Source organism: Vidua chalybeata, chromosome 6 (genome assembly GCF_026979565.1).
Source record: "Vidua chalybeata isolate OUT-0048 chromosome 6, bVidCha1 merged haplotype, whole genome shotgun sequence".
In the NCBI taxonomy this organism is placed as follows: Eukaryota; Metazoa; Chordata; class Aves; order Passeriformes; family Viduidae; genus Vidua; species Vidua chalybeata.
The window spans coordinates 29,527,986-29,539,017 of NC_071535.1; the positions used below are offsets into that span (position 1 = coordinate 29,527,986).

The 11,032-nt window shown below is 38.6% G+C and overlaps 1 protein-coding gene across 2 annotated transcripts; it reads right to left on the reverse strand.

Moving 5' to 3' along the window:
- Positions 1–1,087: 1,087 nt before the first annotated feature.
- On the reverse strand, positions 1,088–9,898 carry ZNF770 (zinc finger protein 770). Of its 2 annotated transcripts, none has more exons than XM_053946802.1 (2): positions 9,857–9,898; positions 1,088–5,038 (listed from the first exon to the last, which is right to left on the reverse strand). In XM_053946802.1, exon 2 carries the CDS (start codon positions 4,894–4,896, stop codon positions 2,731–2,733), a length of 2,166 nt encoding a protein of 721 aa, XP_053802777.1. In that variant the 5' UTR covers positions 4,897–5,038; positions 9,857–9,898; the 3' UTR covers positions 1,088–2,730. The 2 variants fall into 2 exon arrangements, with proteins under 2 accessions (XP_053802777.1, XP_053802775.1); XM_053946800.1 differs by having other exon boundaries at positions 9,836–9,875.
- Positions 9,899–11,032: the final 1,134 nt, after the last annotated feature.

Consider the following 11,032-nt stretch of genomic DNA (forward strand, 5'->3'; position numbering starts at 1 on the left):
TTATTTTAGGTTGATTTTAGTCATAGATGATTTATTTTAGATTTTAGTCTGATTTTTTGTGGAAGAGGTTTTACAGCAACTTCTGTGAGCCAGAGAGAAGAGGATCCATGTTTACCACTGAAAGAATTTTCTACCAAGGTCATTCACATAGAAACCAAGAAACAAAGAAGGATAAATAAGAGAAACCTGCAACTGCCTATTCCAGTAAGCACTTTGTTTGTCTCTCATGACCAATGAGTAAAGTATAAACGTATGAGTTTTGTAAGAATGTATAACAAGCATGCATGCTATAATAAAAATGGTTTGAAGCCTTCTGAAAATGGAGTGTGTTGCTTTGTATTGTCTCCATCTCAACTACGACAATTTTTGTGTGTGCTTTAACCATCTAATTAGTAGACAGAACGTTGCCAACACTTTGTTGTGCTTTCACTTTTACATTAAACCTGCTTTTGATGATACCTTTGCCAGTGATTCCTTGAGCTACCTAAAACAGTCATTTGTGACACATTGCAGTGATAGTGCAGCATGAGCATTTTAAAGGTATACATAGCCACATCTAGACAGCAAATGGATGGTGTGATCAGTTAGTACTGCAGTTGCATAATTTGTCTTAAAACAATCCCTTTTACCTTTTTTTTCTGCTTGTTTTAAAATATGTGACCCTTCTTCTGTTCCACACAGAACAACCTCAGTGCTAAACCCATGCTGTTGAAGAAGTTCTCCTCAGCAGGAGCTCATTGTCAACACAGGAGGACCCACAGTAACACTTCCTGCAAATGTCTGTTCATCCCTCAAAATATCTTTTTGTATTACTTTCCCTGTATTTTAATTAAATTGGCATTTTCAAAACATGAAAGTTTTGTTTTCTCTAAACATTACTCTCATAGCATTTTTAAATGACTGTAACTCCTTAAGAAAGATGTTATTGTCTTTAAACATATGTATATTTTATAACAAAAGTATCTGAAACCACAACACACACCTATTGTTCTAACACACAAAGTAATTTTGATATGCAGTCTTTTCTGTATAATGAATATTAGGTAGTTTCAAAACTCTGGTTTGCAAATAAAGCATACTCTGAAAGTATAATATAAATAAAATAGTTTATTACAAGTATTTTAAAAGAGCTCTACAGTATGCCTTCAAAACATTTTATACAGCATTTTGTCTTTCAATATGAAACAATTCACACAAGGAGAAAAAAATCTCAATATAGAACTATAATCGTCATTAATATACTGAATTTGTCTGTCGTACAAAAAGCAGAATAACTACAGCCTGTTTCCAAATGTTTTTCCTGTTTTATTCTTGATGAAAATGGAAAAGAATAACATGTATGAAAATAAAACTTCTTTTACCCTTCATATTGACCAAGTACCACAAAATTCATGACATTTCAAAAAAAAAAAAATCAAACCCACTTTACTTAAATAGATATGGTTCTTTTTAAATACTAAAAACAATGTCATGTATCTTACAGATATGTTAATTTAGAAAGAGGAATAAGAACTTCAGCATTCAGCTATTCAAAAGTTGCATAACAAAGAAAGCATCCTAAAAGGTAGTTTTTCAGAGGACAAAGAAGAAGAAACAAACTTCATTCTTGTTCATGATGTATGAAGCTCCACTGCACTTGCACTTCTTGCCAGCCCCATTGGCACAATGGACAAAACCATCTACTTACCAGAAAGTATAACTAGAGATTCTATTAATACAAAATCAGAATTACTTAATTTCAGCTAAAAGTAATTTTTGGTCTCTTATATTTAACGTAATGAGAACATGACTTCCTGACAAAACTGCTCATCTGAGTTATTATCACATCTTAGAGAACATTCCTTTTACTGGTTCACTATGTATGCTAGAAGGAGACTGAACAGATAGTAAGCCCATTTTTAACCTTAATGATAATTTCTTGTCTTTTCTCCTTACAGAAAAATAGTTCAGTAAAGTATAAATTGGCAAAAAAAGCTAGAGAAGGCAAGAGATTTACAAGGAAGTAGAGTTAATGAAGTGGTGAAATGGATAAATTGATTATAAATCCTAATATAATAGCAGTCTCCTTGTATTTTATATAAAAAGGGAAATTATCGAATTCCTCATGTATATCTCTCCAAGCACATTAAGTGTAAATAACAAAGCAGTTCTCTTTTTTTCTATCCTATAGGAAATAGAATCTTCTGTAACCCCACATCAACATCTTCTCATTGAACTTTCTCCCCTTTTTCTACTCTCTTCTATCTAAAAATAACCTCTTTTTTTTAAAGTATGGGATAGATACAGCAGGAATCCTTTGCTTGGAACATATGGGGAGCCAGAAGAAAGTAAAAAGACCTTTTTTTCATATTCTCAAAATTACCTTTTTGTCTTTACTTTTCTGATAGTTTAAAAGTGTTATGTTTTCCCACATAGTATTTTATGTTCAGTGATAATTATCTTATTCATGGAACATTGCAGATTATTGCAACACGATACAACATCAATGTGTATTTATAAAATTAATCTAGCCAAAGGGAATGCAAAGAATGTGTGGGTTTGTTGCATTTTTAAAAAAACATCTCAACATGAATATCTCACAAATTATATTAAGTAGACAGTTCTGAAGACAGTAAATTAACTTCACCAGGTGATCTCTGTAATAGAAAATATAATCCCCTTCAGTTAAGTGTTTGGCAACCAAAAACATTAAAAACTGTTTCATAGGACATTATCCTGTTTTGATAAAACTCATACAGTCTCTGCTTGTTCCTCAGTGGAACTAAGCTTTAAGCTCTCTTTAAAGTGAGTAAGGTGGTGTCTTTTCAAATGTGGGGCCTGTCTGAATTTTTTTCCACAAACTAAACATTCAAATGGCTTCTGTCCAGCATGCATTAGGTGATGCCTTTCAAGCTTAGAAGGAGATTTAAAAGTTTTAAAGCAGATACTGCATTGATACAATTTGTTAACAGCTTCACTTTTTTCACTACCTTCAGAAAAATCATGCCAATAGCCGTAACAGCTTTGCTCTGTTTCTGACAATTTACTGCACAAATATGGCTCTGGGTTTCTACTGCTGGTGTCAAGAACAAAATCCCCTGACTCAATTTCAACTTTGATTTCAGCTGCTTGGTTTGACTGAATCAGCTCAAATTCTTGAAAGCCACACGGCTGTGAAGGTGTTTGAGAATAACCTGAATAACCCACAGGCTGAGATGACATAAATTCAGTATGATCTCCCTGGTGATTGAAAAGTTTGTTCAGGTTTACAAATTCTACATGGCAAACAGGACTTTTACAGGCTCTCTTTTCAGTATGGGTGAGCTGATGTCTTTTTAAATGAGCTGACTGTCTAAATGCCTTCCCACAAACATTACAGCCAAAGGGCTTTTGTCCCGTGTGTATAAGATAATGTCTTTGAAGTTTGGATGAAGATGGAAAAATTTTTTCACATCTGTCACATTTACACACTTTGTGTTTGTTATGTGTATTTTTAGCAGAAGATGAAAAAGCACAGTGAAGTACTTCTGGATTATCAAAAAAACTATCATTTGATGAACCATAAAAAGCATCATCTTTATTATCCAGTGAATCACCAACATTTAACATGCTTTCACCAGGAAGCACACCTTTTAAATTACAGCCCAAGTCAGGAGGTTGTGGGTACTCTTGCCAAGGTAACGGCACAGGAAATGTTCTTTTCATCCGATTACAAACTGACTTGTGCACGTCACGCCTGCTCCGGTGGTCCTTGGAAGGTTTAGTGGACACATGCTGATCACAATGCTGATCTCCAGCTGCAACCAGGTCAGGACTTCCAATGTGACCTGATTTAATTTTTTTTCTGTCAGTCAGAGAAAAATCTTTTGCCTTTCCTCCAGTATGCTTCAGTTTCATCAGGGTCTTATTCTTCCTGTTGACTGCGTGTCTGCGTGATGTTGTACCATTATTTGAACTTCTGCTGTCTTTTGAATAACAACATTTGTGCAACTTTAGAACATGCTCTGTTTCAAAACACTGCTCACATGCTGGGCACTGAAAGGGTACAATATAAATTGAGTGCACATCATGTGGGTCATTCTCCTGTGACTTGTGTGTATCAGCATTCTCAAAACTATCCCATTTTCCTTCCAACACGTTGTGTGGTCTGGAATATTTAAGAGTCTTTGTTTTGCATACAATATTGGGGAAATTCTTATTTCTGGCATGGAGCTGTTTATGCTTCATGAGTTTGCTCTGTATTTTAAATCCCTTCTGACAAAAACAGCACTGAAAAGGCCTTTCTTCTGTGTGTGTGAGCTGATGAATTTTCAAGTGTGTTGACTGTCTGAAAGATTTGCCACATGAAGAACACTTAAAAGGTTTCTGGCCAGTGTGAATAAGGAAGTGTCTTTCTAGCTTGGATCTTGATGGAAACATCTTGTTACATGTTTCACAAATGTGAGCTTTCTTCTTTCTTCTTCTGGCACCATGTAGATGATCTGACTTGAGACACCGATGCAGCATCCACCTCTCTTCAGTTGTAAAGGGTTTCCAGCACACAGAACAATGAAATATGCCACAAGTGACCCTGTCTTGCTCAGAATTCACATAGTTTTCTGCTTGCTTTGTATCATTCTCATAATTTTCATTATGAAGCTGCTGATGCTTTAAGAAAGTGATTACATTTTTGAAATTTCTAAAACAAAGAATACACTTAAAAGGCAGATTATGGGTTAACTGATGCCTCTCCAGGTGGACTAGCTGCCTGAATGTTTTATTGCATACATGACATTCAAATGGCTTTTGACCAGTATGTATGAGATAATGCCTAGCTAATTTTGATGGGGTTTCAAACTGTTTATAGCACATGTCACAAATATATGGCTTTTTCTTGGGTATCTTGACAGCTGTTACACAATGCTGAGTTTTTAACATTGTTAAAAGGTAATTACACCTCGCCTACTCTTAATTTCTTCAGATAGGTATTTCAAGTGAAATCATCAAGTGCACACTAAGATGGAAGGCTGTAGAAGCAGCAAATTTTCTTAGAAGAGAGGTTCTTAAATCCCACTGGTCCCTAAAATAAGAAAAAGAGTATTATTTATCCTATATTAATACATAATTGCCTAAGTTTGTCTCTTGTTTTCTGCATAAAATACCAAAAGTATCTAGATTAACACACTCTTGATTTAATTTGGCTTAAAATACTTTCCTTGTAACAGAGTAATTACTAGTTCTTTCATGATGCAGAAAAACGAAATTACTTTTCAGAAGAAAAATAAGTTTAAGTCATCTGTGCTATAAATGCATCTGTTCTTCCAAATAATACAGATCAACTACATCATATTCATTTAAAAAAAAAAAGAACTTATTGTAATAAATGTCTTCTCTACAGCAGTAATTCTAACTCCCAAGTATATTATTTATGAAGATGAGAGAAAAAAAGAACTAAGATTTCTTGCTTCAGAAATACATTAAATGAATGCAGTGTTAGTGAAAAGAAAAACACTTAGCTTCAATATATTGGTAAATTTATTATTCATGTTTCTGTATCTCATCAACTGTGTCCTGCAGTATAATCAATTTTGATTTCTCTCACCATGGCAAATGCTGGAGCCAGCCAGCAAGAGCAAGACACTAGCCATAAATTATAACCATAACAAAGACAACTCCCAGAACATAGAAAAAACACAGGCTATGTTTGCTGTATCACAATAAAGCTAGAATATCAGGGTTGTGATACCTAACCATGCATATACTGTGCAGTCATCATGAATACCAAGGTAGTTATCATAATTCATCATAATTATTGTTTTAGTCTAAACCAAAATAGTGAAATAATTCTTATTTTCTTTGAATTTTCAACATGGAACACAGTTGGGCAAGCTACTGTGTCTCAGCTCAATGACTTACAAGAAAAAGTAATTTGCAAGCTCCTGAGTGCATGAAAAGTTACTAAAATATTCATAGGAACAGCTAGAAAGTAACTTAACCAAACATTTAGCCCAAGCCTTCCACTGTGAGGCCAACCCATGTCTTGACAGCCTCCAAAGTGGTCTTAAAACCTTCCAGTGAGGGAGGTTCCTTAACCCAGCAGGGCTCCTGCTTCAAAGTTTCACCTTCCCATGAAGCTTTTCCTTGCACCCAGCTGAGCCTTTCTCTACTACAAAGTTATTGTTGGCATTCTCTGTCACAACTGTGACAGAGTGCTTCAAAGTGTGCTTTCTACTCTTTTGTTTTAAAACTAGGAGAATTCTGGGAGTTTCTAAGTATTGCTTTTAGGTTCACCCAAAAAAAAAAAAATTTAAAAAAAAAAAAATTTTAATAATCTCTGGACCAATTTCAGTTGGTCACTTCATTCCTAAATTGCAGCATCTAAGGAAGATTAAGTATTCAAGTATTCCAGTCCACAAGCACAGTACAAACAACAGAATAAAAAATCCTCTATGATATTACCAATATCAAAGAAAAGGGATGAAGGGAGAAAACTTTAAAGCAAGAGCATAACAGTTAGCACTTGAATTGTAATATCAAACTACCACAAATTATAGTTAGTAGAAAAGTATCTCAAAGTTATTACAAGTTGAATATTCATTCAACATACCAGCAGAATAAAAAATTAGTTTCTTCAGTGTCTCTAAAACCCCTGTCACTTCACAAAGAGATAATGTCCTTATTTTTTAAAAAATCATAAATATCCAAAATATCTATTCAAAGAATAAAAGCCTACTGCATTTACAAAGAGATTCCAGAAACATGCACTAAGACTGAAAACACCTGGTGAATCAAGGTTTTTCTTCAGCTTAATGGAAAGAAAACCTGGTGATGAGGTAGAATTGTTCCATCCCTAACAAGTATGTTCCTATGTAACTGTGGGCCTCAATAAGGAACATTTGGATGTTTGCCAAAGATGTGATTGTCACTACACTGAGGAATTTCTTAATCTCACTGAAACAGTACAGTTTGAGAAAGTCAACTCTTCCAATTCTCTTTTCCTGTAGATTTTTAACAGCTACTCAGTTTCAGTCTCCTTTTGAAGATGCAAGAAAACACAACACTTTTGGACCTCCTTTGCCTCCCAGTTGTCACATCATGTGGAAGCTGGGAGTTTAGAGAGAGTAAGTGTGTGACACCAAATGCTTTCTAGTTGGTGCTACCATGAAGCTAAAGACAGGCAGGCTGAGAAAAGGAGAAAAGATTGTCTGCTATGCTGAGTTTCTGTGCAGCTCAAGGCAGCCTCCATTAGCAGGGAAATAAAACCTCCTGAGGAAGAACTGTAAAGAGTGATGAATTTCAGTTAACATACTGTCACACAGATCTAATTTACACATCAGGAAAATGCTCAAACACTACAGTGACATGCAAAGAAAAGAAGTCCAAAGTAAGAGACAGCTGTGGCATATTACACAAGGGATTTTGTATTTAGCTTATAAATTTTTTAAGATTCTCTCTGGTGAATGAGGAAAATGCTCTGTAGTACAAGGTGTCAAAAGCAGAGTAGAGCTTCTTGCTGTGATCTTCTTGCCCTGTGAAAGACTGAAGGCCCAGATAAGCTAAACTAAGGGGATGCAAGGGAAGGAGAAAGGAGCCAAGACAGAGCATTACTCTGTGTGTGGCCCAAATATATTTTCAAATCCTATTTACTAAGGACAGGCATCTCCACATCTATTTCAAGGTCCTCTGTGCCTTGGACATCTAAGGAATAAACATGCTGCTGTTGAAGATCAGAGCAAAAGTCAAGCTTGGAATATTGCTTCCTGCTAGCCTTGAAAGTACACAGGCTTGTCCTAATTAGAGTTAGAAAACATACCTCACTATGTGATAAAGATTTAGTTTATGGCAAAGGTCCAATTTAATATTATGCTGTCTCTACTTTTCATCTTGGCTGCAAGGTCATGCAGAAAAATAGAACCAAGGCACTACACAGGCCACTGAAAGTTCAGAGAGGACCCTCCTAAGCAGTATTGTTTAATGATTAACTGTTTCCTTAATATTACAGATGGCAGCAAGCTGCAGCAAAACAAAAACATGATGGAAAAAAAATTCTGCATTCTAATCTAGTCTTTACGAATCAGAAAAATTGTATTGTAGTGTTTTGTTTTTATTTTTTTAAAAAAAGCACCAACCAAAAAAAAAAAAAAAAAAGTAAACAACCAACCAGGAAGAGGGTACTTAAATAAAAAGAAAAGCAAGATCTTCAATTTAGGACAGAATAATCCCCTGGTGCAGAAAAGACCTAGAGTCTAAGTTGGAACAGAAGGTAAATATACCAGAGGCTACCACCCATACCAGGATGAGTGAACAGATGTAACACTTTGAGAGGACATAAATCTTCCTTCTTCTTTACTTACTACTGTTTAGAATTCAGCTAGAGTAGTCTATCCAGTTTTGAATACTGCCCTTCGAATTGAGTCAAACATATGAACTGATCAGAATGAATGAATTCAGAAAAGAGGATCAAGAATGATCTGAGCTTAAATATAAAATATACAAGAAAAGATTAAAGTAACTGGGAACATTTAGGCTAAAAAAAGAGGAGGCACAATTTAAAAAAATAACACACACACCCCCTGCAAGACAAAGCAGAAGAATCACTTTAAGGAAAACAGAAATAAGCTGTTCCCCAAACCATTTATTGCTGTGAATGAAAATGGCTTCAAATTATTGTAGAAATAATTCCAAGTATATTATTGTCCTTACAGCTGCAAAGTGTTTCTTAATGAGCATACAAATAAGTTATGTGGGGAGATTGCTCTGCCTACATCGGAGGTCTCCAAAGCAGGTTGTACAAACACTTCTCAAATTCCCACACCACACAGCTGACCCTATACAAGAGAATATATTCTTGCATTCTTTTTTGGTGACTTGTTACTGTAATTCAAAACAAGAGATTTAGGAATTAAAAATTCAGTATATTTCAAAATTTTCCAGGCAGGATTCTTCTGCATTATTATTAGTACATCTTCAAATCCTTGAGGCACACTAATGCTTATAACCTCCTATAAACAATTATTTAAGAAAATAAATTATTATAGATGTGTGAAGAAACATAAGGTGCCTCTAGTAACACTAGTGACTCAACAAAAAAGTGAAAATCTAGCTGGTGATTTATGAAACATAGCATGCCACAGAGAGAGAGAGAGAGAGAGAGAGAGAGAGAGAGGAACCTGAGCACCAAGACAACAAACACGTTGCTCGCTGGATTTCCTCACCAGCTCTCCCAAGAGAAAAGTTTAGATTGCTACACTGGGAGAACAAATAACATCAGAAATGGAACCTTCACTCGTCAGTTACACAGAAATCAACATCAGGCATTACGGCTCCTCAAAGCTAACACCCTTCATTCTCTCCTCTTTTCTTTGTAACTTTCTGATACACTTCCTGAAGCCAACCGAAGTAAAAGATGTATGATGGTGAAGCAGGGCTGGTTTAAGAACATACGTTCTTCTTCAGGGGCCTGAGACCCCTGGGTCTGACACCAACACTCCCCCAAAGAGGACACACGCAAATCCAGTTAGAAACCTAAGAGCAGGTGCCGAGGCGGCCCTTACGGACAGCAGACCGCGCGCGCGCGCGCGCACACACACACACACACACACACACACACACACACACACACACACACACACACACATACATACATACACCTATATGCACACATATATGCAGCACCACCGCCCCCGGGCCGGCTGTCTCGGCGCACAGCGGGTCCTTGCTGGGCCCGCGGCCGCCCGACCCCGCCGCGCCTCCCCCCGCGAGCAGAGCTCCCCCGGCACAGCCCGGCCCCGCGGTGCCCCGGGGCTCGGCGGCGCCGCGCCGGGACCGCACTCGGCCCAGGGAAAGGGCAGCGACCGGGGGCGAAGAAGGGAGCGACCTGGAGAAGCAGCTACCGCACCTCCACCTTCCTCATCTCTCCCGGGATTGCTGCCGCCTAAACTCTTCCCCCCGGATGGCACCGGGACAGCGGGAAACCCGGCCCGGTGCTTTCCGTTCCCCCGCTCAATCCGGCCCCACCCGCCGCCGCCAGGCCGGGGCCGGGGCCGGGGCCGGGATGAGGGGCGGGGAAGGTTTCATTTATGCCCAGGCAGAAAATGCCCCCAGCCGTGCTGATGAATTTTTCGTTGGTGTGGCACGTTGTTCCGTAGGAACAAGACACATTTTCTACTGCAGCTACCCAAAAGCACTTAACCAATGCCCGGTGGTTGCAGATTGCAAGCAAAGCACGATGGCAGAGTTATACTCTTGTTATGTGTTAAACGCACCGCAAAGCCAAACATACTGGCCTAAAATGCCAGGAAATGGCACCTGGAAGGGAAGGGGAAAAGAGACGCTTGCCCTGGAATTCTAAAACCACCATCAATAACGCGTGCACCCAGAGGTGACGGGTTTGCCTCCTCTGCAGGAGAGCGGGAGCAAACAAGTGCAGGGGCTGGTGGGCTGAAGGATGCCTGCCCAGTCAGATCTCCCTTGGTGGCCACAGCCTGGCTGAGGCAACCTCAGAGGAATGGCCAGCAAAGGGCTGAAGACATACAGAAAAAGAGAGAAACCATTTACAGGTGGGTCCTGCATCCAGGTCAAGAGTCTCCAGCCCAGGACCTGCAGGAGCAAGCCCAGAAGAGGCCACAAGAAGGGGCTGGAGCACCTCTCCTGTGAAGACACACTGAGAGAGCTGGGGTTGTTCAGGAAGAGAGAAGGCTCTGGGGAGACCCTCCAGCTGCCCTCCTGTGCTTAAAGGAGGCTTATAAGACTTTCCAAGGCTTATAGTGACAGGACAAGGAGCAGAAATTTTAAACTGAGAGAGAATACATTTATTCTCTTTCATAAGGAATAAATATTGCACAAATAAGAGTGGTGAGGCACTGCAACAGGTTGCCCAGAAGCTGTGGGTGCCCCACCCCTGAAGTGTTCAAGGCCAGGTTGAATGGGCTTTCAGCAACTTGGTCTAGTGAAAGATGTCCCTATCTACAGCAAGAGGTTAGACGAGATAATCTGAGTTTTGTCCCTGCCAAACCAAATCACTCTATGCTGTGATTCTGCCTCATAAAAGAACATGCAAATGGCACAGCAAAGT

Excerpts from the sequence above, each read along its gene's own strand:
- ZNF770 (XM_053946802.1), bottom strand. The coding sequence starts at position 4,896 with ATGTTAAAAACTCAGCATTGTGTAACAGCTGTCAAGATACCCAAGAAA.